Genomic DNA, 25177 nt, shown 5'->3' with positions numbered 1-25177 from the left:
TTTCTGCTCCTCCCAGTTCAAAGATGGCAGCCATGGGACAGAGACGAGAGACGACACAAATTTAGGACTTTTGTCATGAAACAAAACTGGGTTGCGGAGCTGATACCGCTATTGTTTTGACATAACAGTGAATTAAACTGTCACCGCCAATGTGTCGTCGTAGGAATAGTTTAAAAGGGTTCAGAAATATGTTTTCCTGTGGGCTAAGCTAGCAAGCAGAGGTTAGCAAATAAATGAACTTGTCTCTTCTGCCACACAAGAAGGAAGCAGTTGCCTTTCATACAGTCTATTGGCATCTTATAAGGTGAGTTTGTATCTTTTTTATGATTGTAGAGACGCATATTTTATTAGTAGGTACAGCTCGGTTGTTTTCATGAGTAAAGAACTTGCATTGTTAACGTTAGCCTTAAGCTCGGTCTTATTCTATGGTGAATAAATACGGGTTCGTATTTCAGTGAGGTGCTCGTGGCACGGCTCTCGAGATTAAGCGTTTATAAACGCTTACAGATTTTGTTTTCGCGCAGTCCTGTGTAAATATTCGTCTGCTTTGCTGCAAGTGGAGCATACAAGTCATGTCCGTACTTGCAAAATCAGATGCAGAAATCTTTCCTTTTCTTTCCCACCAGCTCAATTTCATCATGGCCATCTCTCAGTTCCGTCTTTTTAAGATCTGCACATGCCTAGCCAGCTTTCTTTCTTTCTTTAAAAGGTTAATATGCAGGTAAGCACAAATGCATTGTCCATTACAGCATGTATGAGACCTTTATCTTTACACTACTACGATATTTTTGAAAATAAAATAGGAGATATGGATTTAAAAAATATTGTTCTAGCTTTATGAAACTCACAGCAACTCACCACGATTTTTGCATGCATCAGCACCACAACTAGAGATCCTTTTTTGTGCATGTGCTGGATGCAAGGTTGTCACAATGCACAGTAAAGAGATTTGATTGTGGTGTTCTGTAATGTGCAGTTTCTGCTTTTTATAATAATGGAGAGTTTAATTTCATTGTGTAACACAGGACTGGAAGGGGCCGCAAACTCAGTGGTGATCAAATAACTCTCCCAACAACAGTGGATTTTTCATCATCTGTACCAAAACAGGCATGTACTGCAGCAGTCATCAGCAACTGCTTTGAGAAGAGGCTGCCATACAGGAGACACAATTTTCTTGTTTTCATAAACAAATAACTTTCAGGCACTATTGTGTTTTTATTAGTTTATTTTTGTCTGCACAGCCAGAGATTGAGGAATGGAGCTCTTGGGATGAAGAGGCTCCTACAAGTATTAAGATTGAAGGTGGCAACGGCAATGTCTCCCCTCCACCCAACGATGTAGATGAAGAGCCGGACTACTTCAAAGACATGGCTCCCACCATCAGAAAAACACAGAAGGTATGTCTGCAACAAGTCAAAGCAGTTTGTGCCGTGTCTATGAAAGTGTATAACCCCTTTAAATTTGTCTTTTATTAAGTAAACTTCACCTGTGAGGCTCAGCTCCTTAATTGTGGTGAACTTTGACACTGTTTGCTGAGTATACACAATTATACCAGTGTAAATATGACAGAAAATAAGGTGAAGTGTAATAGGGCCACTCTATGTCATGGAATTTATAGTTTGTTTATGTGGTTGGCTTTTTTTAACTGAAGAGTCGTAGGTGTCATTACAATGTCAGAGATGGAAAAGCGGTTATTTTTGTAAATGAGGAAAAACTGTAATAGCAAAAAAAAAAAGAAGCCGTGACTATTGTGTTTGACTTAAGCAAACATGATACAAAATACAATGAAGATGCGGAAAAAAGTTGCCGCTTCAAAGGGAAAGGCTACTATTTGTTTTCCAACTGTTTTAAATGGATCCATGCCACAGAAAATTCTAAGAATAATATTATAACTGTAGCTGGTGTCAGGCTACTTACGAGGGGCTGTTAATAAAATGTATATTCTATTAGAAACTTAAGAGTAGCATCTAGAAGTAATTTGCACAAACAGTGTCGATCTTAGTCTTTGTTTTTTACTCAGTTTAGAAATGGGCAGATGTAAAACAAGAGACACGCAGTGCAGAGTTTCAATTATGTATTCCATTGCAATATTAAAACTTTAGCTTTGATTTCCTGTAATAACAAGAAATGGCATCTAATATATAACTCTATTTGTTTGTTTTTAGCAAATCTATTTGTTTATTTTTAGCAAATTCTTAACTGTTGTCTAAACCAAGAAGCATGACATAAATATTCTGTAGGCATCCAGATACAGTAAAGAGTAAAGGTTTTGCTATTAATGCTTTGAATGCGATCAAATGTTTCTTGTGATCCAAACCCATGGCTTTTGATTGAAACGTCTTCTTTTGATACATAGCCTGATAATTCCTGCAGCCACTGATTAGAAGTTGTTTGAGTGCAGAAGTAAAGTGCTTTTAAAATGTTGGGTTTGTCATTTCTAGACATACAATTTTTGTAGTGTAACAGTGTGATTGCTTGAAAATCTCCCATTCTCAGCTTGTCCTTCCTATTAATAGTTGAGCAGCGATTCAACATTAACTCCTTTTACTTTGACTCTAAGCTCCTCTTCTTTTTTTCTGGTTTTCATATTGAAGATTGTGTTGAAGAAAAGGGAACCTTTGAACTATCTGGTGCCTGATGGCTCAGCAGGCTTCTCCAGCAGGTTGGCAGCCTCTCAGGATATGATGACTTTCATTCCCCCCTCAGTAAGTTACACTATTGTTGGAAGACTGTTTATGTTTTACACTCTGTATGCTAATAATTGTATAATTATGCAGGAGAAGTTGTTGGCCATCAAAGGAAAGCAAAACTTGTTTTATCAGTAAATAGGCTTGTGAAAAAAATTATTAAAGCTGCAGGACTTGAATCTTAGAAAACCCAAATGTCAGAATGACTCAGTAAGCCTTCAAAAGAATGCACCAATCCCCTTCTCTTATTCCACTGATTCAGTAAATTTTGATGCAGTTTGCAACACTCTTGTGTGAACTGACGTTTATGATGTATTAGACATCAAAGGCTCCCGACTAAAATGTTATCATAGTGTTATCTCTGTATATAAGACTGCAAACTGTCAATTTCCACAGGCTGAACTGGGTGAAATGGACACCTGGCAGGAGGACACAAATGCCTGGGAGGATGAGTCTGATGCTGCCTGGGAGGCAGAGGAGGTGCTCAGGTAAATGGGTCAAGAGTTCATCTGCTTCTATATACAGCAAATACCAGTTTGCTACCTTAACTAACCAGTTATGACACAACAACAGGAACAAGGAGTGTTTTTTATGTTATTAACCATGTTAATATACAATTCCAACACATTGTCATTGAACCCAGATTTGATTGCAGTAAAGACTGAGGAATGCACAACAACAGGTTTCATGGCCACATACAACAATCTGTCTGTATTTACACAGAAAAACATTTTTTACAACACAACACAGTTGTAAAAGATTATTATTCACAATCCTTGTGTTAATGCACACCAGGTTATAGTTGGATTTCTTAGCTGTCATCTAAATGACCCCAAGTAGATGCCTCCTGTGAAATGCTGTTTTTTATTTTTTATTTTTTTTTTAATTGTAATTTTTTGCAGACTAGGGGGAAATTATGTTAAACAAGAGAGTGATCAAACCTTTTATTATGCAAACACATGGGTCCCTTGCATCTCTTCCTCACACCTCCTACCAGTGAGGACAGAGGTGTCTAAACTGAAAAATAAGAAATCTTTGCTTCCAGTCTTACAACAGAATTTCTTAATCTTGGTGTAAAAAACATAGATTGTTAACATAGCTGGTTATTAGCAGTTAATTCATATTTAGTTCCTCTAGTTTCCTTTAGCTTATCCTCTATTACAGGGGTCTCAAACTCGCGGCCCGGGGACCACTTGCGGCACACGTCACCGGTGTTTGCGGCCCTTATATTGACTTAGAAATATAATACAGTTTGGTCCTTGAAGTTACTTTTTTTGTTGGGGAGTATTTATTTGTTGCTGAGTGCAATGTTAAAATAAGTTCTTTTATAAGCAGAAAATTATCTAATATGAAGGCAATATGGGCAGAGAGTACAAACATATGTTAGTTCAGTAAGAGAGTTATTTGTAAAGAGAAAAATTTTCGCTAGCAGTCAAAAACTAATGTGTACACTTATGCCTGCATTTTTATTTTGTTAAATATGAATAAAATTATAGCAGAAGACCTTTCACGCGTGTGGCCAGAAAGAGAGTACCAGAGTACCATTATGTGGTAGTTCAATGAATGGCTTCAGTTAGTTAAGAGTGAGGAAAAAGAATTGCGTTCACGTTTGCAATTTTGTCTTGTTATACAATATATTAAAAGGAAAAAAAAAAAAACCCACTGTATTTTCAGAAATATTTTTGGGTGTTTTCTTGTTTGTTTGGGGTTTTTTGTACTACTTGAACACTAAAGTGGATTGCCAATGAGATGACAGTGCCAGCAGTGGCCCACAGCTCATATAAGTTTGACACCCCTGCTCTAATAGATGGTGTTATTTGTTCAGATTAAAAAAACAAACAACAACATAGCTCTATAAAAGTATTTTAATTTTTCATTTGTTTTTATCTCACACAACTCAAAGAAGTCTCGTGAGCCCATTATGCTCGCCGTCTCTTGTCCTCGTGAACGGCACTGCACGTCAACAGTGGTCTCGCATCCGCTGCCGAAAGCTGCACTTTGGCATTTCGGTTGTTTGTGCACCTCACGTCTTTGTAGTTAGAACACGAGTGTACAATGTTGGGTTTTTTTGTTTTGTTCTTTTGGGAGGGGCAGGGGGTTATTGTTGTTAGTTAGTTTTTTGTTTTTGTACTGCTATTTGATGATCACTACAGATGTTCAGGTATTCACAGATTATACAGATACAGATGACTTTGTGGGAAACCCCAAACAAAAAAAACTATTTCTTTGCTTCTGGTTTTGACTTCTCTTCCTATGCTTGCACTGATGTGGAAGATTTGTCTGAGTGATGACCTATCATTGAGTAGAATACGCCAGCCGGTACTCGCACCCTCAGTGCTGGTATAAAATGATACCGAACTGTGGCGACATCACTGTTTGCACACAACATCAATACAGCGAGAATAATGGGCCCATTATATTTCTTCTTGCAGTCATCACTTTTCTAAATGTGTATGTTCATTTCATGGCCACCAGATGGCAGTGTTTGATAATACTTTGTCAGCAGTGGCACAAAAAGCAGGGTTTTGTTTTCCCCCATTCTCAGCTGACCTAGCTTTTGGTGACATGCTTTGGTGTGACATCACTTCCTGTCACCTATTATTTTTATTATTTTTTTTATACTATAATTTTGTGTTTTGCTTTTGTTTTTTAAACAGACAACAGAAGATGGCTGAGAGAGAGAAGCGCTTCATGGAGCAGCAGAGGAAAAAGATGGAGAAAGAAGCCCAGAGAATGATGAAGAAGGAGCAGAAAATTGCCGTCAAGCTCTCATAACATTTTAAAGAGGCTCACTTTTGAGCAATTGGGGGTGGGGGAGGGGCAAAGATGCTAGCTCTGTCTTTAAAGTCACCAAACCTACCAGGATTCTTACTGTACACTACTCACATGTTAGCAGATTGTCCTCCTCCTTTTTTCCACCAGCAGCATTTTAGTGTGTTTTCCATCTGCAGCGGCATAAAACATGGCAATGTTGAGGGCAGCGGGTATTCTCACTCTTCATGTGGCAGGGTCATTTTGGTCTTTAAGGGAGATTTAAGGGAGATTTTGTTAATACCATCCAGATCATTTTAGGTTAAAGGTCAGAAGTGGCTTTCTGAGATAATGATTAAATCTGTTGGAAAATCTTCCATTTTGGATTTTCCAGGAACATTTGTAAATAAACCGATACTTGTGCTACCTGTTGAAACATACACAGGGAGTACATTTCTCTCTTTTTTTGTAATTTTTACAACCTCAAAAGGCAAGGACGTCTAATTTATTTTATGCATCATTGAATACCAGTGAAATCCCTTGGTTTGCTTGATTTTTTTTTTTTTAAATATTTATGTCTTTGTCTGACAACTGATCTGTTCGCTGTTTCTTTTCTTTTCTTTTTTTTTTTTTTAAATGAATGATGCTTTTATATTTCACATTATCTCCCTGTGCTGTATGGCCCTTATTTCGCTGGAAATCTGCATTAAAATGAAGGCTGGAAATTTTCAAAGTGCGTGTGGATACATGATGGTAGACTAGAACGTAGCCAATGCAGATGTTAGCTGTGGGTTCCCATGGTAATCTCACTGCATCTCTCTGCCATTCACTCATTTTTGTCAGCCCTTAATATTGAAGGAGAATTTCCAGTGATCGATGCGTCTTTTTTTTCCCCTTTTATCTTGGGGGAGGAAATCTTACTCTGCTGTTAAATAGTTGATGAATTGTCTGCAGAGACCCAGTACTTAAAATACATGGGTCATCATCACAATGGACACTCATACAGTAATCTTGGCAAATAATAGGCTGATGGATAAACGTTTCCTAGCACATCATTTTAAGTAAGTGCTTCTGACTGAGCATCTTGTTATGCATCATTGTAATGAAATTCCCAGTCAGTGTTGTCATGGAAACATTGGCAAGTGCAGATACAGCATGTGTTCATCCATGACTTGTGATAAATGGTGCAAAGCAAGTCAAAGAAGACATATCTGGGTTAATATTATTCAATGATTTACTGACAAATTTTCTGTTAAAATTTCAATGATAAAATGAATATGAAAATAATTAGAGCATGAATAGATTCAAGAATGAAATTAAAAGCAGGTGTGGATTTATTTTCTTTGGAAATGCCCTTTCCCCGTTATTTTCACTGAGAAAGGCTGCATGTCATGTTTTCCTTTTTAAATTTTGCACGTCGTGATTTCTTTTTTTCAGAAATTAATCATTAAAATCCTGTTTTCACACATGCTTAATGGTAAAAATAGCAGTGGTTGAGCACAACATAGGACTAATATAAAGTAATGAGTCCAGAGTTGACAAATTGTATCTCTGCTGTATTAGACCTACACGGGTTTTTAATAAATTTTGATTCATATCTTCGACTGAAGACAATCTGGCTACGCCTGATATGTAAATAGTAAAATAACTCCAACAACCATTGTGGGAAAGGTAATAATTTTTCATGAATACAACCTTTATGTTCAGGCTTTTTCACTGTCTATGAGTGTTTTTTAGGTGTCGGCCACTTGGCAAACATCTTGTTTCTACAGTGAAATAAAACTCTATTGGAAAGAGCTCTGTAAAATGTTACCATCAGTGATGGTCCCCAGAGGATGAACCTTACCAATATCTCACTCTGGTTTTTATTGAAATTTGTCAAGCTATTGGTGGAATTGCCATTACATTCCCGCAAAACAGAAATATGTATAGACTCTTCCCTTGACATCATCATGTTAAAATAAAATTGACCTAGAACTTTCTATTTTTTAATCTCCTACCTGCAAACCAGCCTCATGAAAAATGCTGCAAACTACAGAAGTGAATAAGGGGAGAAAATGCGACAAAACCTTGATGGAGTGACACAAACTTAAAGATTGTGTTAACGATTGCACTTAGTTGGAGATTATGTATCGGAATTTCAGGAGCAGGACCACGCCTCCAAACACTCGTTCTGGTTGTCATCTATATAGGTTCCCCCAGTTCTGCAAGCTGTTCATTCTCGTTTACGTGCCCCACCCTCCTTGTTCTCAATTCTTTAACTTCTTCACTTCTATTTAGTGCATGGAGATCTGCCAGGCCCGGGAGCCGTTGCTAGTCCCCTTCGAGGCCTTCCCCAAACCGCAGCTCAGTTCATGTCAAAGCATTCATTTTTACCTACTAAAACGCTGTCAAACCTAAAATGAGGACATGGGCCCAGCTATTGAAATAAAGAAGTGGAGAATTTATTGTATCATAATACTTTCTCAAGTCCATAAATGTTAGCAATGTGGCTAATAGGCTAATGTAGGATGGTTACCATGTTGTAAAGCATTTCTTTTCATGATCAATCATTTACGCATTAGAGTCAAGCGTCAGCATGCATGAAGATTCCAGTATCAAAACTGTCTGATGCTAAACTGGCCTGTAGAAGGTACTGACGGACTATTGTCATCACACATCTGACCTCCATCATAATGATGTCAGTCCCATCTACCTGGGGACTCTGCCGGCCTGCCTGCCAAACCTCTCAGAGACTGACCCACTTTCAGAAAGGGAAAGTGCAGTCATCAGTCTTCAGAAAGGGGATAAGCTAAGTGGGTGCAGTCACATCCAGTGTTCTTTTATAAAAAAAAAAAACAAAAAAAACTGGCGTGCACTCATGCTCAAACCAATGCTTGCCCACTCATTTAATCTAGCATCCCTACACTGATATGAGGATTACAGCATCTGATGATTCAGATGCCTTATGAACCGAGGAGTCATGGTTATGCAATGTCAACATAGCATTTCTCCTTACAGCTGGAGCGGAAATGGACCCATTGTAGCAAAGATGTAAGTGTTAGCTCATGTAGATTTAATCAGCTTTTTGCTTTAATTTTCACTGAATGTGATGGGTATTATGCAATCACTAAAGGCTTATGTGAGCAGACTCAGAGCTGCACTGACCCAGTTTTTACTGGTGTAAGGGCAGGTTTAACAGCTTCTGAGAGATCCCAGTAAAGTGGATCTAATGCACTCCACAGTCAGAACCACAACCCAGGGGACATCTGTAGACAGGTCGAGAAAGCTTTTACGTAAGATGAACCATCACGAGAGCATGTTGCTTGCTGGAACTTGGGTTCTGATGAGATACCCCACCCCCGTTTATTTATGGGAAGAAAAAAAAAAAAATCCCATTGTTTTTGTCTCAAACAGGACCCTTACACAAGTCAAACTTGGAAAAAGATTTCCATGAATTTTAATAAACCCAAAAGCAAATGTAAAAAAAAAACAAATAAACAAAACACTACAACATAGCCAGAATTATCATGCTTTAATAATAAAGATGCAAGGACATTGATGTTACTACCAGTATTGCACATTGCTCAGGCACATTACAAGTGTCAGTTGCTTTGAAGCATTAGCTTCTATGAACAATACACAGGCAGTACCAAGTAAAGCTCTACACCCAGAATGAGGGGAGGAAAAATAAAAAAAAATAAAAATTCACAAAACGGTGAACTTACATTAAAGCTTTGGCTGAAGGTTTAAGGTTACTTTATGAAGAAAGGAAACATTCCAGAACCCACCACCCATCAAACAGAAAGCAGCAGTCAGTCTTTCACCTCCTGAAAATCTCTTAACACAAAGAACTTTTGCTTTAAACAGCTAGGGACACCACAGGACTATGATAACACACAACCATCTACCCAGATGATCTGCTTATACATGTAAATCATAAATAAATACATAAATAAACTTTGTTATAAATAATCCCTTCCATGTCACCTCTTGGTAACTACAGTGCAAAAAAATAACAGTGCTCAAACCAAAATGACTGCATTGATATCAAGTGTTCAACGATGTCACAAATACTCTTGGAAAGATGCTTAAGTGCTTTAGTTCAAGGTCAGGGGTTTTGCATGCGGATTGGAAGCCATTACGCATCAGGCCTATGAGTGATGTGACGAAGAGAGTGCAATCCCATGATGCAGCAGCCCCTAATCAGGGCAGCAATGTTGTACACCGGAGTGCTTCCGTCCAAGCCATGCCGTGAGTACAGCCAAGCCACTGTAGGCAATACTGGTGCCGCTACTGCCACCAGATCCACGAGGAAGCTGTTGCTCCAGTAACGCTTGCCGACCACATCCAGTCCTGATGACAGATGAGAATCCTCCTCGCCGACAGTAAAGTCCAGCTCCTCCATGAATCGTCTGTTCTCGGAAGGCTCTGAGCAACATGTGCCGGAATCGGCGGAGGTGTCGGGGCTCTCTGTAAATGTGCTGGGTTGGGAAGGTGTTGAGTCAGGCTGTTTGGTGGTGGTGCAAATGGAGCCAGGTAGGTTTGGGAACCCTAGAAGACTAACTGGGGCTGATAGAGCTGCATCTCCTGCTGCAACCCCATGGAACTTTAGAAGCTGAAAGAGCAGAGCCTGCAGGTCTGGAGGCATGGGCATGATGTCGGCCTGGACTTCTTTGTCCTCATGTGGAAGTGTGCCTGAGGTGGCAACCATATCTGGTAGAGTGGGCTGGGTTCCAGTGGATGAATCGGTTGACTGTCTCTCTCCTGACAGCCCAGACACTCTGGGCCCAGACTCTGCACTGGCCCTCAGCTTGCTGCTACAGTCCTGACTGAAGTCCATTGCAGTGGACATGAAGACCTTCTCCAAAATGTCCGCTCTGTTCGCCATCTCATCATTTGCCAGCAGCCCGCTGTCTGCCATTGCCTCTGCTCCTTGGTATCCCAGCTCCATTGCACCTTCCTCATCCACCACCATCTTCTTCCCGCTGCCATCAGAGCTGTCGTACATAAAGTCCAGGGTGTTTTCATCTTGGAGGTTGGCACCACTCTGGGCGAGCTCCATGCTTTGCAGCAGGGACTCCAACTTCCTGTTTTGGATGTTGATGTCAATGAAGTATTTCTGAATTCCTTTATCTTTTTCCATCAGACTGCTCTTCATGGTTTCCACCACCTGACGCAGCTGCTTGATCTCTTTGCGTGCTTCTTTGAGGGACAGCTGAGCCTCCACCCGGTGGCACTCCTCTTCAATCCAGTCCTCCCTCATTCTGCTAAGCTGGGCTTTAAGCTCCTCAATCTCTGTCTCTCTAATAAAGAGGGAGGAAAACATCCAAGTAACTTAAAGGAACAGTTTTTGAATACACACTTGTGAACTTTACCATGTAATTTGTAAAGTTTGGAAAAAAAAAAAAAAGCCACTTATATGCCAAGTCTGAAGCTATACATAGTTTAGCTAAAGACTGGATGTTCTGGGGGATGGCTGTGACAACCCACTGTGTGTGGGTTTACTGTTAGAAGAGAGAAATACACCATATGGACAGAAGTCCTAGGCCACTTACAAATGCCGGGAGTTTTTTTTTTTAAACAAAAAACAAAACAAAAACACTGCACTTATTGAGTTTGTAACTTTGTGTTTTCTGCCACTTTAATACAAATGTCTGTGAAGGTTCATGGCCTGAATTCAAAGGGGGGAGTGAATAACTATTCAGTTTGAAATGTATGAAAGTATGTACAGTTACACATTTATGTAAAAAAAACTTAATCAAATAGGAGGTCATTAGTTTGCAATATTACTCTGACCTAAAATTACTGCTCATGTCTTGAATTTTGTGTCGAAGTGGCAGGTGGGCCACACATGGGCCTTAACACTTGACATATGACTGGGTAGCATTATCAATTTAAAGCCAACAACCTGTGTTGTTTATGGTTTTTGAATAAAATTTAAGAAACTTTTGTCTTGTATTTTGATTAGAGTGAAAATTTAAAATTGAGTGGGCACCATGGGATTCCCGGGTTTTTAAGTGGGCCACCTACGAATGGCTGGTGTAACCTAGCTACCACACTTTTAATAATGGATTGCATTTATATAGCGCTTTTCAAGGCACCCAAAGCGCTTTACAATTCCACTATTCATTCACTCTCACATTCACACACTGGTGGAGGCAAGCTACAGTTGTAGCCACAGCTGCCCTGGGGCAGACTGACAGAAGCGAGGCTGCCATATCGAAGCGAGGCGCCATCGGCCCCACTGGCCAACACCAGTAGGCCAGAGGAGACAAGTGTCTTGCCCAAGGACACAACGATCGAACCGGCAACCTTTCGGTTACAGATGAGCTTCCCAACCCCCTGAGCCACGGTCGCCCCATCTATTAATCCATCTAGCCCCAGCAATGCCATTCCTATTGATTTCTTACTATGCCTCCTTTTTGTCTTAGTACACATTCAAAGAAATTGTAGTAAAGTAAAATAAATAACTCAAATTTTCACCCAAAATAAAAATGGCATATTTTGCCATTTGCCCAGATGCTCCTGTTTGAGTCTTCATGCTAAACCACAGTCCCATATTTAATGAATGACAAGGACATTATTTAATCCATCACTGTTAAGCGCAGCATACGAATAAAGAAACACTTTAAAAATATGCTTTGCTATGCGCAGTCTCATGCAACACTCCTTTTCCAGGGGGTTTAGACTTCACAAGATGTTACTGAGGAGCAGAACTGCAGCATGCAAGCATTACATCAGCACAGCAGTACATTTTTGCTGTCATCCTGTCTTAAAACTGAACAGCTGGACATGAGGCTGCCAACCTGTCATGGACTCTGTTCTCAGACTCCAGCAGTTTGGTCTTCAGGTGTCTGATGGCCACTTCCTTCTGCTGCAGAGGGGTGAGGTACTGCTCAGGGTTCGGAGGCCTGATTCCGTGGTTGTCACCACATGAATGGTAGCAGCCCAGACCTGCCCTTCTGTTGGGCAGACAAAGAGAGGGAGAAAGGGAAATGAGGTTGCCGGTGGATGTTTACACCTCGGAAAGTGATTATCTGTCATTCATCAAGCAGACATTTTTAAACAGCTGCAGAAAACAAACCAATTTAAAACTTCAGCTAAATTCTCCCCACAGAATGTAATTAGTCGGATTCAGAGTGCTGTCAGGGCAGATGCTCCCTGAAGCCTGGAATTACTGTCTGACACAGGATTACTGACATGCAGGCAACAGACTTAAAATCCTAAAATGCTGAATACAAGCAGCGTTAGCTAGCAAAGAAATCACCTTAGTGGAAAAAGCCTTGGCAAATGTCCCCTACATGTCCTCAAATAGGTGTGTCATCATGCTCAGAGAAAACTAATAAAAGGATTCCTGTCACCCCCCAAAAAAAGCTAGCGGATTTGGATGATATGCAAAGCAGCATTTAAGATGCTCTCTTTCACCAGCACGATATCCTAGCAACCTGGGTTACTCTAGGCTTTGATGCAAATATGCTGCATCCCTGCCAGAAATAGATACAGCCCTGGAGAAAGCAGCATGTGAGGGGGAAGCAATGTCACATGACACTTAGCCAGGCAGAGGAATGCTGACAAACCGCACGTCTTGGAGTGACAGGACTGGAGGATTATGATGCACTTATGGAAGCTGTGAGCATGGAAAACAGGGCAGATTCTGTGTCTGCACAGAAACTAAAAGGGTTGAGTGTCTATTGTTTGGACTGCTCCTGAGAGTGGATTTTTAAAGTGAAGGCTTATGCAGGGCTGAGATGCAAACTAGCGGAGCCTTTCAAATAATCTGCTGCCTTAAGCACCATGTTAGAAATTCAGTTTTAGCAATATTTAAGACTCAGGCAACTGTATTCTGTTGTATGAAAAATTTTATGACCCTGTTCTCTTTGCCAAAGCAAACTGCTTTCGCTCTAGTTGCAGATGAGACCCAGTCAGAAAGGTCACTGTCTGGGTACCATATTCAGACATTTGCTATATTAAATCCCCATTAATCCCAGCTACAGCCACATCATGACCAATATAATCCTAGCCAGCTGCAAGAGAGGAAATGATAACTGTCTGAGCCTAATCCAGCCACCCACTCACTAGTGGTCACTGCACATGGCCCGAGCCACAGCCTAAACCTCTACAGTCTCCAAAATGTACCTGCTTCTCTTACAAAAAAGGTTACACTTCAAACACATTTAACAGGAAATAAAGAGAAAACGGCAAATAAGCATGAAATCTATATTTATTACCTAGAAGTGGGGCTGGAGGTGCAGCTGCTGCTGTTGGTTGAGGAGGCAGCTCTTGGAGGAGTTCGGTAGGGAGCGTAGAGTTCTGCATCTCTGTTGGCTGCTGGGTTCCCGGCTGGTTTGAACACCGGAAGTGGCCTGATGTGAGTGCTGCGACTTAAGATGAAAGAAAAAAATAAAAATTAATGAGAACAAATAAATATGGGTGTTCATTAATAATTTATTTTTTTTAAGTGTGTATATGCACACTGCAGTCTTGCTGGATAATGCATGTCTTGAAAACTTAAGTTCAAATCTGTTAGTGATTTATGATGCACATATTAAACCTCATACCTGCGTGAAGGAGCTTTCTTTCCAACTGAATTGGAACTGAGAACCTCCCTGGTCTTTAGGCTGCCTGTGCTGCTGGAAGAGCTGAAGTCTGCCTCACTACCTGAAGGAAGGAAAAAAAGCACAATGTCCCAACAGGATAAAACAAACTGTTGAACAGTCATCTTTAGTGATGCAGAAACACTGACTGATTCCTGCAAGTGTAAAAATGTGGGTTCTACAAAATTATGTCTCCTTTTTTTTGGCCGCTCCCTGTAGAGGTCAGCACAGCAGATCATCCGCTTCCATCTCAGCTTATCCCTTGCATCTTCCTGTCACACCAACCCTCTCCATGTCCACCGGGGTGCTGCATCTTCGACACCCTCTGTCCAATATATCCACTATCCCCCCTCTACGTATGCCCAAACTATCTCAGCCTTGTCTCTCTTTCTTTGTCTCCAAACTGCATGACCCAAGCTGCCCCTCTGACATACTCCTTTCTAATCTTATCCATTCTGGTCACCCCCACTGAGAAAATCTTAACATGTCCAGCTCTGCAATCCATACATAATAGTAAGTCTCATTACAATCTGGTAAACCTTCCCTTTCACTGTTGCTGCATGATTCTGTCACATATTATCCCAAACACTCATCTCCACCTCTCCTGTGCACCATCCATTGCTTTGGCTCGTTGACCCCAGGTATTTAACTTCATCCACCTTTACTCCCTCTGCTCCTTGCATCTTGGCCGTTTCACCCACCTCCCTCTCATTCACACGCATGTAGTCCGTCTTTCTTCTACTGACTTTTATTCCTTTTTTCTCCAGACTCTCTTCAAACCTGCTCCCTACTCTCACTACGTGGCACAGTGTTGTCTCCAATCATCAGAGTCCACGGAGACTCCTGCCTGACCTCATCTGTCAACCCATCCCTCACCAGTGCAAACAAGAAGGGGCTCAGAGCCAAATCCTGACTCAATCCCATCCTTGCCTTGAACTCATCTGTCACTCCTACGACACAACTCACCACTGTCTCTCTGTCTTCTTACATATTTTTCTGCCACTCCTGACTTCCTCATGCAGTCACACAGTTCCTCTCTTGGTACACCATTATATACTTCCTCTGGATCCACAAAGACGCAGTGCAACTTTTGATCACCGCTATACTTCTCCAGCAACACTCTGGGTTCTACATAATTTAATGAGGGTCAATATAAAAATTAAAAAAAGAATCCTACTTAAAATTCCTGCTAAAAGAAGCCAAAAGTTACCAGCTAGACATATAGCTCCTGCCTTTAAACCACAGCCCAAGTTAATTTGAGTTTAATGCATGAGAGCAATTCATTTTCCCAACGTGCCACATTAGAAACCGAAACCGCTTTAGATTGAGTTTTGTTGTGCATTAGAAAACCATTTTCTTTTTTTAAAAAAATCACAAACAATCCTTCATTCAGCAACCACTGCAGGATTATGGTGTTTATATCTCTAAACAGGATTTCCAATAAGATTTATGAGCAATCTATACTAATGCTTAGCCAAAAATGAACCATATCATCATAAATATCACTGGAACGTCACAATTAGCCAATGCTATCCAGCCTTATGCAATCTCTCTCTGCTGTTGTCCTGTTGCAGCAGGACAAAGGCTTGAGGCCTGGGCACAGAGATGTAAGCAGAACAAAAGCAGGTCATCATTTTAGAGTTTCAGTGATTCAAAACTGAAATCAGAGTCATACCTGAGTAGTGTCTTTTTCCATTAAACAAAACCATATTACTGTTTCCAGTGACAACAGCAATTAAAACTGCTCAAATCTCAGTGATCCTCCACCACTTTGTGAGTCAACTAAGAGTCTGTGCACCTTCAGTGAGCTGACCTCCTGCTAATCAGCCTAATTGGATAAGCTCCCAAACATTTCTCCCCACCAATCAGTGCCCCTTGTTCAGTCTGATTATTAATCAAGCATTTCCCCCCTTTGCCTCAGATTATAAGAGAAAAAAATTAATTTTCTGATTTAAAAAAATGCACAGATACACAAATGGCTCTTCTCCCATTCACAATTTTCTTTTTAGTAAGCAGCTGCATCCCAGAGTGGGAAATTGTTATGTGATAACCATGCTGCACTACAGAAGTCTGTGAGTAGAAACAAAACAAAACTCATGAGTGGTAACAGAATCAAACCTTAGGATCAGATGATAATACAGCAGGGCTAAGCTGAAGATTTTGAGATTTCTTGCTTTATCTGAAATTTTGTTTTTGTATTTTTCTCAGTACTCTTTTTTTGTACCTCTGGCTTTCATGGCCGACCTCAGCTCCCTCTTGTGCCTCGGCGCGCTCCGTGCTTCACCGCTCCACTCGGCCATCACCCTCACCCTCTTCACTTTGGTCTTGCGCTCTGGGAGTATCGGCGATCCGTGGGCACTCTGCTCTGAGCCTGACGGGGTTTTGGAGGGGGACACAGACTGACTAGTGGGGCAGCCGGTGTCATCTATTGTAGACAGGCACACAGACAGTAATAGCCAAGAATGGGCAGCGCAGGGCAGGCAGTCAATCGCAACCTAAGTTTGCTCTCTGGCAGATAGCACAACAGCTTTTACAATGGCTCATCACCACCAGAAAGTAGCTGTCAAGTAGTTTCTGTGGTCACACACATTCACTCTTTGCATTTTTTGCTCTGTTTCTTAATAGAGGCTAGTTTGGGAGAAAACCAAATAAAGATGCTTTTTCTTTTTGAGCGTGCATAACCTTTGCTTAAATTTTTAAAAATGTTTGCATTGTAGTATTGTCATAAGATTTTTCAGCTGACCACCAGTCACGTTCATTTCATATTAGGCATGTCCTGCCCTTGCCCTGGAGCTGAGCTTCTTACCAGAACAAAAACTGTTGGTGCTGATGGTCCTCTTGGAGTGCTCGGAGCTGATGTCACACTCCCTGCCCTCCTCCTCTGAGAAAGGGGAATCAGACAGAGGCGATCCCTTGTCTTTTGGTCGGAAAGGATGGAGGACCAGACGTGGGATGCGGCTGCGGGGGCTCCCTTTCTGTGGTGATTTGTTTTCCTGTTTATCAGAGCAGGAGGCACTGATGTAGTGCATGTATGATAACTATGATTTTCTTTTTTTTTTTCTCTTGAATTACCAAACGATTTAGTTCAGGTCATATTTATCATTAATTATCTTATGATAATAACTGCAAGGTTGCAGATATTTTTGTTTTATCTTTGTTTTTATGGGTAAAAAAGAGTATTTTGCATTCAGTTAAGACTCACCTCATATTCTTGGAATGGTCCCATCGTGCCTCACGCTTTCTCCTCTGATCAGTGTGAAAGAAGAAAAAAAGATAAACAGGTAAGTCACATTCCTGTGGACCATATATAGATAAGAATTTTGATGTGGAAGTCAAACTCATAATAAACAAAAGCCCTCTATCTGAACCCTGTTACACCACTGAATCCCCCCCCCTCCCCCCCACACACACACACACACAGACAAATGCCGTCTGGTACAGCTGGCACTAGAAGCCTGAAGGTGGACTTGGCACAACACAGGAAATAAATAAAAAAAAATGCTAAAAATAAACAGTGGGCTACCTTTTCATATCAGGATCAGTCGGCCTATAAACAATCAAATGAAGCCAAGGAATTACAGAGAAAATCCAAATGAAAGGAGATTATGTAAAAATAATTATGAGTCTACATCTATGTAAGACTCTTAATAGTTGCAGAGCTTCATTGTACAAGCATGCTGATGTTAACGTACAGAGGTTTGGCATTTCTCTTTACTGTCTTAGCATGCTGAAGTTTGCCAATGAGCAATAAAGACATGAAGAGCATGGGCTGAAATGTCTTTACCTTTGCAGGAAAACTATTACATAATGATGCTAATCAAAAGTTCAGAAAATCTAAGTTTTAACCCTAACCCTGGACAAAAAAACAAACAAAAAACATATGGCAGAAATGAATTTTAAATCAATTAAAGGAACACTGTGTGAGATTTAATGGCATCACATTGTAAAATGGAACAAAATTAATCCTTTCATTTCCAAGCATGATGGAGAGCTCATAAGCGTGTTGATTCAGTCTAAATGTGAAATGTCCTTTCTAGAAACCATATTCGGTTTGCTTGTTCTGCTCAGCAGCATGGCAGAATTATTATAAGATGTGCTGCCTATAAAGGGCTCGTTCTAAACGTACTTACATCTGTAGTTGGACGTGATAATACCTCTAAATTCTACACACTGGACCTTTAACTCAGTTTGCTTGTGGTTTTGGAACAGTTCGGTCTTTGTGCAGATGCAGATACAAAGAGCAATCTCTTCATGTTCAGCTTATTCATCAAAGTTATCCCAGATTAAAATGATAGATATAAAGCACAGTAATACAGTAGATGAGGCCATGCTAACTCTGCTTATCAGCTGTCTGTGCAAAAAGTGAAGGGCTGCCTGCCAAATGCCACAAAGTGCTTCAATCAATGAAATCTAATGGATGCTGGAGCGATGCTGTAGCTTCTTTTTCTATAAAAGGGTTTGAAATAGAAGCCAAAGCAGAGGGAACTCTGGTCTAACGCTGAACTTTTTTTTGTACATGCACATTTAAACAAGAGAGAAGCATTTTTTATTGATGCTCCATAGCTAAATAATGCAGATCTTCTCTCACGCTTGAATAAACTTTACAAAATTACTTTAGTTCCTCTTGCCTGTTGATTGCCTCTCAGCACCCTTGAGTAAGGGGGTCAGTTGCATAAGTACATACAGATTCTTTTTTGGGGGTGGCATTGGGAATTATGTCATTGACCCCAGGGCCTGTGTGCTGCTGTCGCATCCTTTGGCTCTGATCTCACCTTCCCCCCTCCTACATTAAAAAGAAAAGTACTTCGATCACCTGCCTTTGCAAAACTAAGGACCCAATACGACCTATTATCCATTAATGAGTAGCACAGAAGTGTGCAAAATCCTCCTTTCCAACCCACAAAGGACCAAACTGAACTGCAAAATTAGAACACAGAGTCTCAGGACTCAAACTCCACTTTCATCTTCTTCAAAAATAGACTGACGTGTTCTGAATTGTACTGCACCACTTTATCTTACACTTTTATTCTTTTGGTTTTCAGGCATCCACAATTTCATCCTTCGCTGTAGTAATACACAAAAGCCCGGTGCAATAGCATGGCAGAATCAGATTATAGGCACCAAGCAGGGCCGGGCGACTGCTGCCGTGCCCTAGCAACAGTCATAGCAACTGAAGGGGATAAGCTGTGCGAAAGAGTCGAGCTAGAAGGAACCAGTTATGTATGAATGTGCACAGAGTGAAGGCTTCTGCTGCTCATCCTACTCAGCCCTTCGCTGATGAAATATCTGGAAGTGTTGAAGGGGAGGTACCATTCAGCTGCTCGATGCTTTCCTCAGACTGAATGAACATTGTGTACTCTAGCCAGCGTGTTTACGGAGCATCGTGCCACTGATTTGATGAGATCAATGAATATTTATATTTTTATATTTTTAATGGATTTTCTTTTAACTGTGGCTCTCATTAATGGGTTTTAAAGGTAAAACAAACAACTAAAAGACAAACCTGGTTGTAGATAAACTGAAACAAGAGCTGAGCAGAGAAGATGAGATGTGTGATTTTTCAATCAAAAAGGGTGTGGTCAAGAGGAAATGTGGATGGTGGTGTCAGCCTGTCTGACAGTTTTGGTGCTGACTGAAATGTGGTGTCTAAACAACTATTAGGAAGCACCGCTACCAGGATGACAAATTTTGGAGGTGATGCCACCGAATGGACTGACGTTATGCAAAGCAAAGGCATCCATGGTTCCCTGACTCGACATGACTTTATTGATCTTTTGACTTCCTTTCTAGTATCTCTCAGAGGCTGAGGTTTTCAGTTTTGAATGTAGTGTCTTAATAACAATTGGCTGGAAAAAGAGTGGTCTCAGTGGATTCTGACAGTCTGCTGATGATGCTGGGTGTTTTAGCTTTACGATTGGCTATAATGACTTTCATTGTAAATATATAGCTCCTGTCAAACGTCTCAGTCAGAATAAGCCTATGCACTGAAACTACCTGGTTAAATGAACTAAAGAGATTTGCTGGTTCCTTTTTTCTACTTAGCTTTGCTTGAGGTTGTTTTTATTTGAACTGTACGCACCTTGGTTTTGTAGTATTGTGTTACATTGTGTTGACACTGATTCCTGCCCATCCATCTGTGGTATACCCATATTTGATGATTTGACTGCGGCCAAGTCTTTCCACTCGCACCCATACATTCGATCCTTTACTTGTCTCTAGACAAAGTTGATTGGCTACCTGCTGAGTAAGAGGCTAAGAACTGCCTAAGGTGCAAAGACTCCCTTTAAGCAACAAACAGCCAAATTGCCTGCATATATGAACAATAATCAATCCAAATATAAATAAATAATAATTTAAAAAACTGTATTCCAAACAAACTTCATGGGAGGTTGCTGATTTAGTAAGAAGATGAACTGGGAAAGGATGTTTTATAAGAACTGTCAGTGGGATACAAGTAAACAAGTCTTTAAGCCTCCACTGGAGCTACTCCCCTCATCCAGATGGTGTTGTTTTAAAACAGCATGGAGTGGGCGTCAATAATAATTCCCTTAATCCATCCCAGAGTATGTGTTTTTTCATAATGGTGGTGACACACATGAACTAATGCGAAGCTTCTCATTCCACTTTGACATTAACGTCATAATGCAGTCGGTACATTTGCTGTGTTTATTACTGAGGCATTAAATTGCTTGATTTCTGTGAAAACCAGCTGGTGTTGACTCTTGTTCCCCCTCCCTTTGCTGAAATAAAAAAAAGGAAAGATTCAATTGAATGATTTCAATCTCTCTGCTGAGTCACATGTCATACCTGCCACTTTTATTTTAAGCCCACCAACCCTTAAACAGACTGCATCATAAATGCATGATGTCAGTGCTGGGAAGTGACTTTCACTTTCAGCATGAAGCATTCTGAAACTAAAAGTGACTTTTGGTAAAATAGCTTCCAGCCAGTACAGAAGATGTGTTTATGCAAAAGAAAACCACAGTCAACAGAATTATTCTCCATATAGTGGCGATCATTTTCGTTTGCATGTCTTTCCAGTGCTGTCAACACACCCAAAATAAAAGAGAATTTGAGCAGCCATTTAAACCATCATTAATAAACCCTCGGACAGCGCACCATGTGTTTACATGCCTCCCTTTGTTTACCACAGCTCCCTTCAAAATCCATTTTTCCTTTTCTTTTTTTAAACCGAGTACTATAAAGCCTATTTAGATAATATCGTACCAACAAATAAAGCGGTTCTTTTCATATAACCATTTAATAGTTGCTCGATTTACATTTTTATCCTATCGCATCCAGCCGTGGGATTTTTGTTTTGTTTCATGTGGCGCCCCCGCAGTTTCTGGGAATGTTTACCTTAGGCGCTGACATGTCTCCATGATAACGATGTGCGGAGTCAGCTACAGGACGTCTCTGGCTGTAAACAACTTCAAGCATGGGGTGGACAGATTTCATCCAACATGTCATATTTATGCGCATAGGCAAAAATATCATGATTGGAGAAAAAAAATCTAAAGAAGACTCGCTCCTGAACTTGTAAACAGCTCCACCCCTCCCCACCTGCTGCCATTCCTAAAATAGTTTTAAGGGAAGATTTTTAGAGGCTAACACGTATTTGATGCGACATGGTTTTCAATAAGAGGATCAAAACACAACAACACCTGCCTGGATGGTGGACGGTGACGTTAAACGGTGATGTCTCTCAGAAGGATGCGCGTCAGTTTGGGTGAAGCACAAAGGGTCGTTCCTCTGCTGGTGGTGCCAGCCTGCGCGCTGCTGTGTGGATGTTGTGCGGATGAGAGCTGAGTGCAGACTGACGACGCACGCGATTGGGCAAGAAGTGAGACCACTGACTGTGCGCGCGCAATAAAGTGCCCGCCATCCCAAGTGTGTTACATAACGAGCGGGGCGTTACTTAACCACCGAAGCCCCCCCACCGTGTAGCGATATGGACTTTGTACAGCAGTACACTGCGTGCTGTCCACGTTTCAATTTTACATACACTTTAGTCTATACATTATTCTTAGAAATGCACATGATGCAATAGTATGCTATATTATAATACCACGTCCCCCCGACACTGCAAAACTAGATTTAACATGATTTAACATTGATCGAAACCATATCATCTAAGATTTTACATTCCCTGCACGGATTTGCGGCATTCCTTAAAACCATCCCAACGGATACAAGTTAGAACCGTTTAAATACCAGATATAAAAATGTCATCTGCTGTACACATACAGAAGGTTGTTTTTTTTTTTTTTCTCGAATATGTACATGAAGGTAAACACTGTCTGCTGACTTGCTGTCGGGGCCTGTTGGCTCTCCATGGTGCTGAAACTGAGGCCGATTGAAATACGACGCTGGCGCTTTAAATGCCATTCATGCCGTAACGTTTACAGATTCTGCAAACACACACATACATAAAACAGTGTTTTTGTCACGCCGCTGACTGGCAAATGTGCTGAAATCAGAGTGACAGACATAAAAATAAAACTTTGAGCGCGGTGAAATAACTCGACTGTTAATGTTTTTGTCTTACCTCATTTATTTGGATTTTCATCAGCTAATTCCAGTCGTTTTAAAGTGGATTCTAAATGGAAACACAGCACAGTGACTAAGATGCCAGCGTGCCACCTCTAAGCAGGAGTTTGTCTTGTATCACGGAGGACCTCTGCTGGAACAAGAAGACACTGAAGCTCGGTGGGCAGTGATGCTTTATTTAAAGATGGTAAACAGAACAGCTGAGCGTATGCGCGTTTAAAATCAACTACCATTTTTGCCCTCACAGGCCTACTCCACAAAGAGCAGCTCGACATGAAACAGGAGGGAAAGTAATAGTAGCACTTTAATGTAGCTGAAGCAGTTTCAGTGTCCTAACGTTTTGTTCACCGTCCTGCTATAAATGTGATTTAAAATGATTTAAAGGGTCAAATGTTACCTTCCCCAAGCTGTTATCACTTCTGGAGACCTTTAGCTCAATATCAGGTTATAAACTTAATATATCGAAGACTCAGATTTTAACTTTTAATTATAAGTCAAATCAGGAAATTAAGTCCAAAGCTAACTTGAATTGGGATTTGGAGCAAATTAAGTATCTTGGAGTAAGTATCCCTAAAGATCTCTCAAAAATATATCATGCAAATTTGAAACCTTTGTGCTATAAAATAAATGAGGCTATTAAAAGATGGAACTTAACAATTTCAGGAGTGGGACAAAATAATTTCCAGGTTCATATGACAGGGGAAAAGATCATGAATCAAGTACCAAACTAGCTGGCTATAAAGATAAAGGGGGGTTGGGGTTCCCATGTTTGAAAGATTAGTATGTTTCAGCTCAACTGAGGACCCTAGTGTGTTGGTGCAATGTAGACTACCAAGCAAGATGGAAAGAAATAGAAATAGTTGCCTCAAGAGATTTTCCAATTCAGGCAAACTTAGGGGATGTGACACTTATTAAAAAACAAATTAATCAAGGAAACCAATGGATTAACTTGCCTTTAAAGCTTTGGTTACAATTTCTTAACAAGAATGATTGGAATGAAGAGACCAGGATCTTAAGATGGTGCTCTTATGATCTTGATTTTTTACCCAATAAAATAGATGCGAGATATAAAAACTGGGTAGGACAAGGCTTAACGGCATACTGTATGTTTTATGATAAGGGAACTCTTAGGGACTTCCAATCAGTAAAAGATCAATACCAGTTAAGCAATACGGATTTTTATACTCAGTAAATGTGGATAAAGTGACCAAGCTGTTATATGGCATTTTGAGTCTGGCTGCCCGAAAGACTATCACTCAGAAATGGCTAAGTGTGAAAATTCCATCACTAAATGACTGGCACGAGACGGTCTATGGGTTGTTTAAAATGTAAAAAAATTACCTTCTCTCACAGATTTCAGTATGACACGTTTGTTGAGATTTGGGACAAATGGAAACATTACATTTTGTCAAGGCGACCCGAATTTGTTTGAACCTCTGTAATCCTGTATGTCATATTTTTGAACTGCTATATAGCTAGATAGATAGATATATATGTATGTATGTGTGTGTGTGTGTGTTAACTAGATGGTACACCTGTTTGTTTACTTGTGTTTTTATAGGTTGTGTCTTACTTTATGTTCCTTATCAAAAAAAAAATTTATATTTTTGTTTGTGGTAAATTCTAAATTAAAAAAAGATTTTTTTTTTTTTAATGATTTAAAGGGAGCACAGATATGGGCAGGTTTTTATTAGGATCTATTTTGAACTGAAGCATATAGGATCCTGCGAACAACACTTGTGACCTTACAGAGACCTGCCATTGCAATAGTTACTATCAATAAATCATTAAATCAACAAGACTAAGGGGGCAATATTCAGTATTTTCAGAACAGTAACTACCATTAGCATAGTTTATCAATGTATATGGAAGCCAGACAGCCGAGACTAAACAAACTAAGCACAAAACAAAGGAATTTGTGTTTGGTCAAAAGTGTTCAATAAGGTTGAGGTCAGGACTGCAGGCGGGCACTCCAAAATTCTGGAGGTAGTCTCTGATAAACCCCAATCTGTGGGGGTAAGCATTGTCATCCTGGAGGACAGAGTTTGTTTACAGACTGTGGAGATATGGGACTGACACTGATTGTAGAATCTCATCTCGCGGCATTGAGATCATCTCCAGTGATGATAAGCCTTGTTTTTTTTTTAGTGAGGGAGATGCTGCTCCACATCATCACGCTGCCTAACGAAAAGCTGTTACCCTATCAGTGCAGCAATCAGCATAGCGTTCTCCGGATCTTCTCCATACTACCTGATTATCCAACCGCTGTAAACAGAATTAGGACTCATCACTGAACATAACATTCCTCCACAAGCTCAAGTTTCACGAGGTCCACCACAAATGGACCTAACAGTGAAGGACAGTCATGGCAGGTCTCCTGGCAGGCCTATGAGCCTGGAGATTGACTGTGTGCAGTCTGTTCCAGATCGTCTGGTCCGTCTGTCTCTGACATCTCCTGTTAAATGGAACGTGGCCTTCAGTCTCAAGATGGTACCAGAAAATGCTGAAACTTGGTTTTGTGAAACACTGGCTTGAAGTTGCCCCATGGTGTAGACCATATCAAACATAATATGCTCAGAACCAACACTTATCAGAACAAACACCAACTGATAC

The 25177-nt window shown here is 40.5% G+C and overlaps 2 protein-coding genes across 2 annotated transcripts in view; one reads left to right on the top strand and one right to left on the bottom strand.

Moving 5' to 3' along the window:
• Window positions 1-19: 19 nt before the first annotated feature.
• On the top strand, window positions 20-6495 carry ebag9 (estrogen receptor binding site associated antigen 9). Its single transcript, XM_080896415.1, has 7 exons — window positions 20-304; window positions 627-721; window positions 1026-1107; window positions 1242-1397; window positions 2595-2705; window positions 3084-3175; window positions 5345-6495. The coding sequence occupies exons 2-7, from the start codon at window positions 639-641 to the stop codon at window positions 5460-5462; spliced, it is 642 nt and encodes a 213-aa protein (XP_080752541.1). The 5' UTR covers window positions 20-304; window positions 627-638; the 3' UTR covers window positions 5463-6495.
• A 2534-nt stretch (window positions 6496-9029) lies between these two features.
• The window catches only part of sybu (syntabulin (syntaxin-interacting)), a 28622-nt gene continuing 12474 nt past the window's right edge, over window positions 9030-25177 (bottom strand). Inside the window, exons 2-8 of the mRNA XM_080896266.1 lie at window positions 17217-17260; window positions 16821-17007; window positions 16239-16439; window positions 13979-14078; window positions 13649-13801; window positions 12227-12382; window positions 9030-10723 (exon numbers count right to left, since the gene is read on the bottom strand). Coding sequence (XP_080752392.1) covers window positions 9559-10723; window positions 12227-12382; window positions 13649-13801; window positions 13979-14078; window positions 16239-16439; window positions 16821-17007; window positions 17217-17240 — 1986 coding nt within the window. The 5' untranslated portion in view covers window positions 17241-17260 and the 3' untranslated portion in view covers window positions 9030-9558. The remainder of the gene's footprint in view (window positions 10724-12226; window positions 12383-13648; window positions 13802-13978; window positions 14079-16238; window positions 16440-16820; window positions 17008-17216; window positions 17261-25177) is intronic.

The sequence above is a fragment of the Rhamphochromis sp. 'chilingali' genome (genome assembly GCF_963969265.1).
Source record: "Rhamphochromis sp. 'chilingali' genome assembly, chromosome: 11".
Taxonomy (NCBI): domain Eukaryota; kingdom Metazoa; phylum Chordata; class Actinopteri; order Cichliformes; family Cichlidae; genus Rhamphochromis; species Rhamphochromis sp. 'chilingali'.
Note: the sequence above shows the minus strand (reverse complement) of the source record. Positions and strands in the feature narration are given on the sequence as shown.

Coding starts and splice junctions, on each gene's coding strand:
- ebag9 (XM_080896415.1), top strand. CDS start 639: ATGGCCATCTCTCAGTTCCGTCTTTTTAAGATCTGCACATGCCTAGCC. Junction 2,706..3,083: donor TGACTTTCATTCCCCCCTCA/GTAAGTTACACT, acceptor CAATTTCCACAG/GCTGAACTGGGTGAAATGGA. Junction 3,176..5,344: donor GAGGCAGAGGAGGTGCTCAG/GTAAATGGGTCA, acceptor TTTTTTAAACAG/ACAACAGAAGATGGCTGAGA.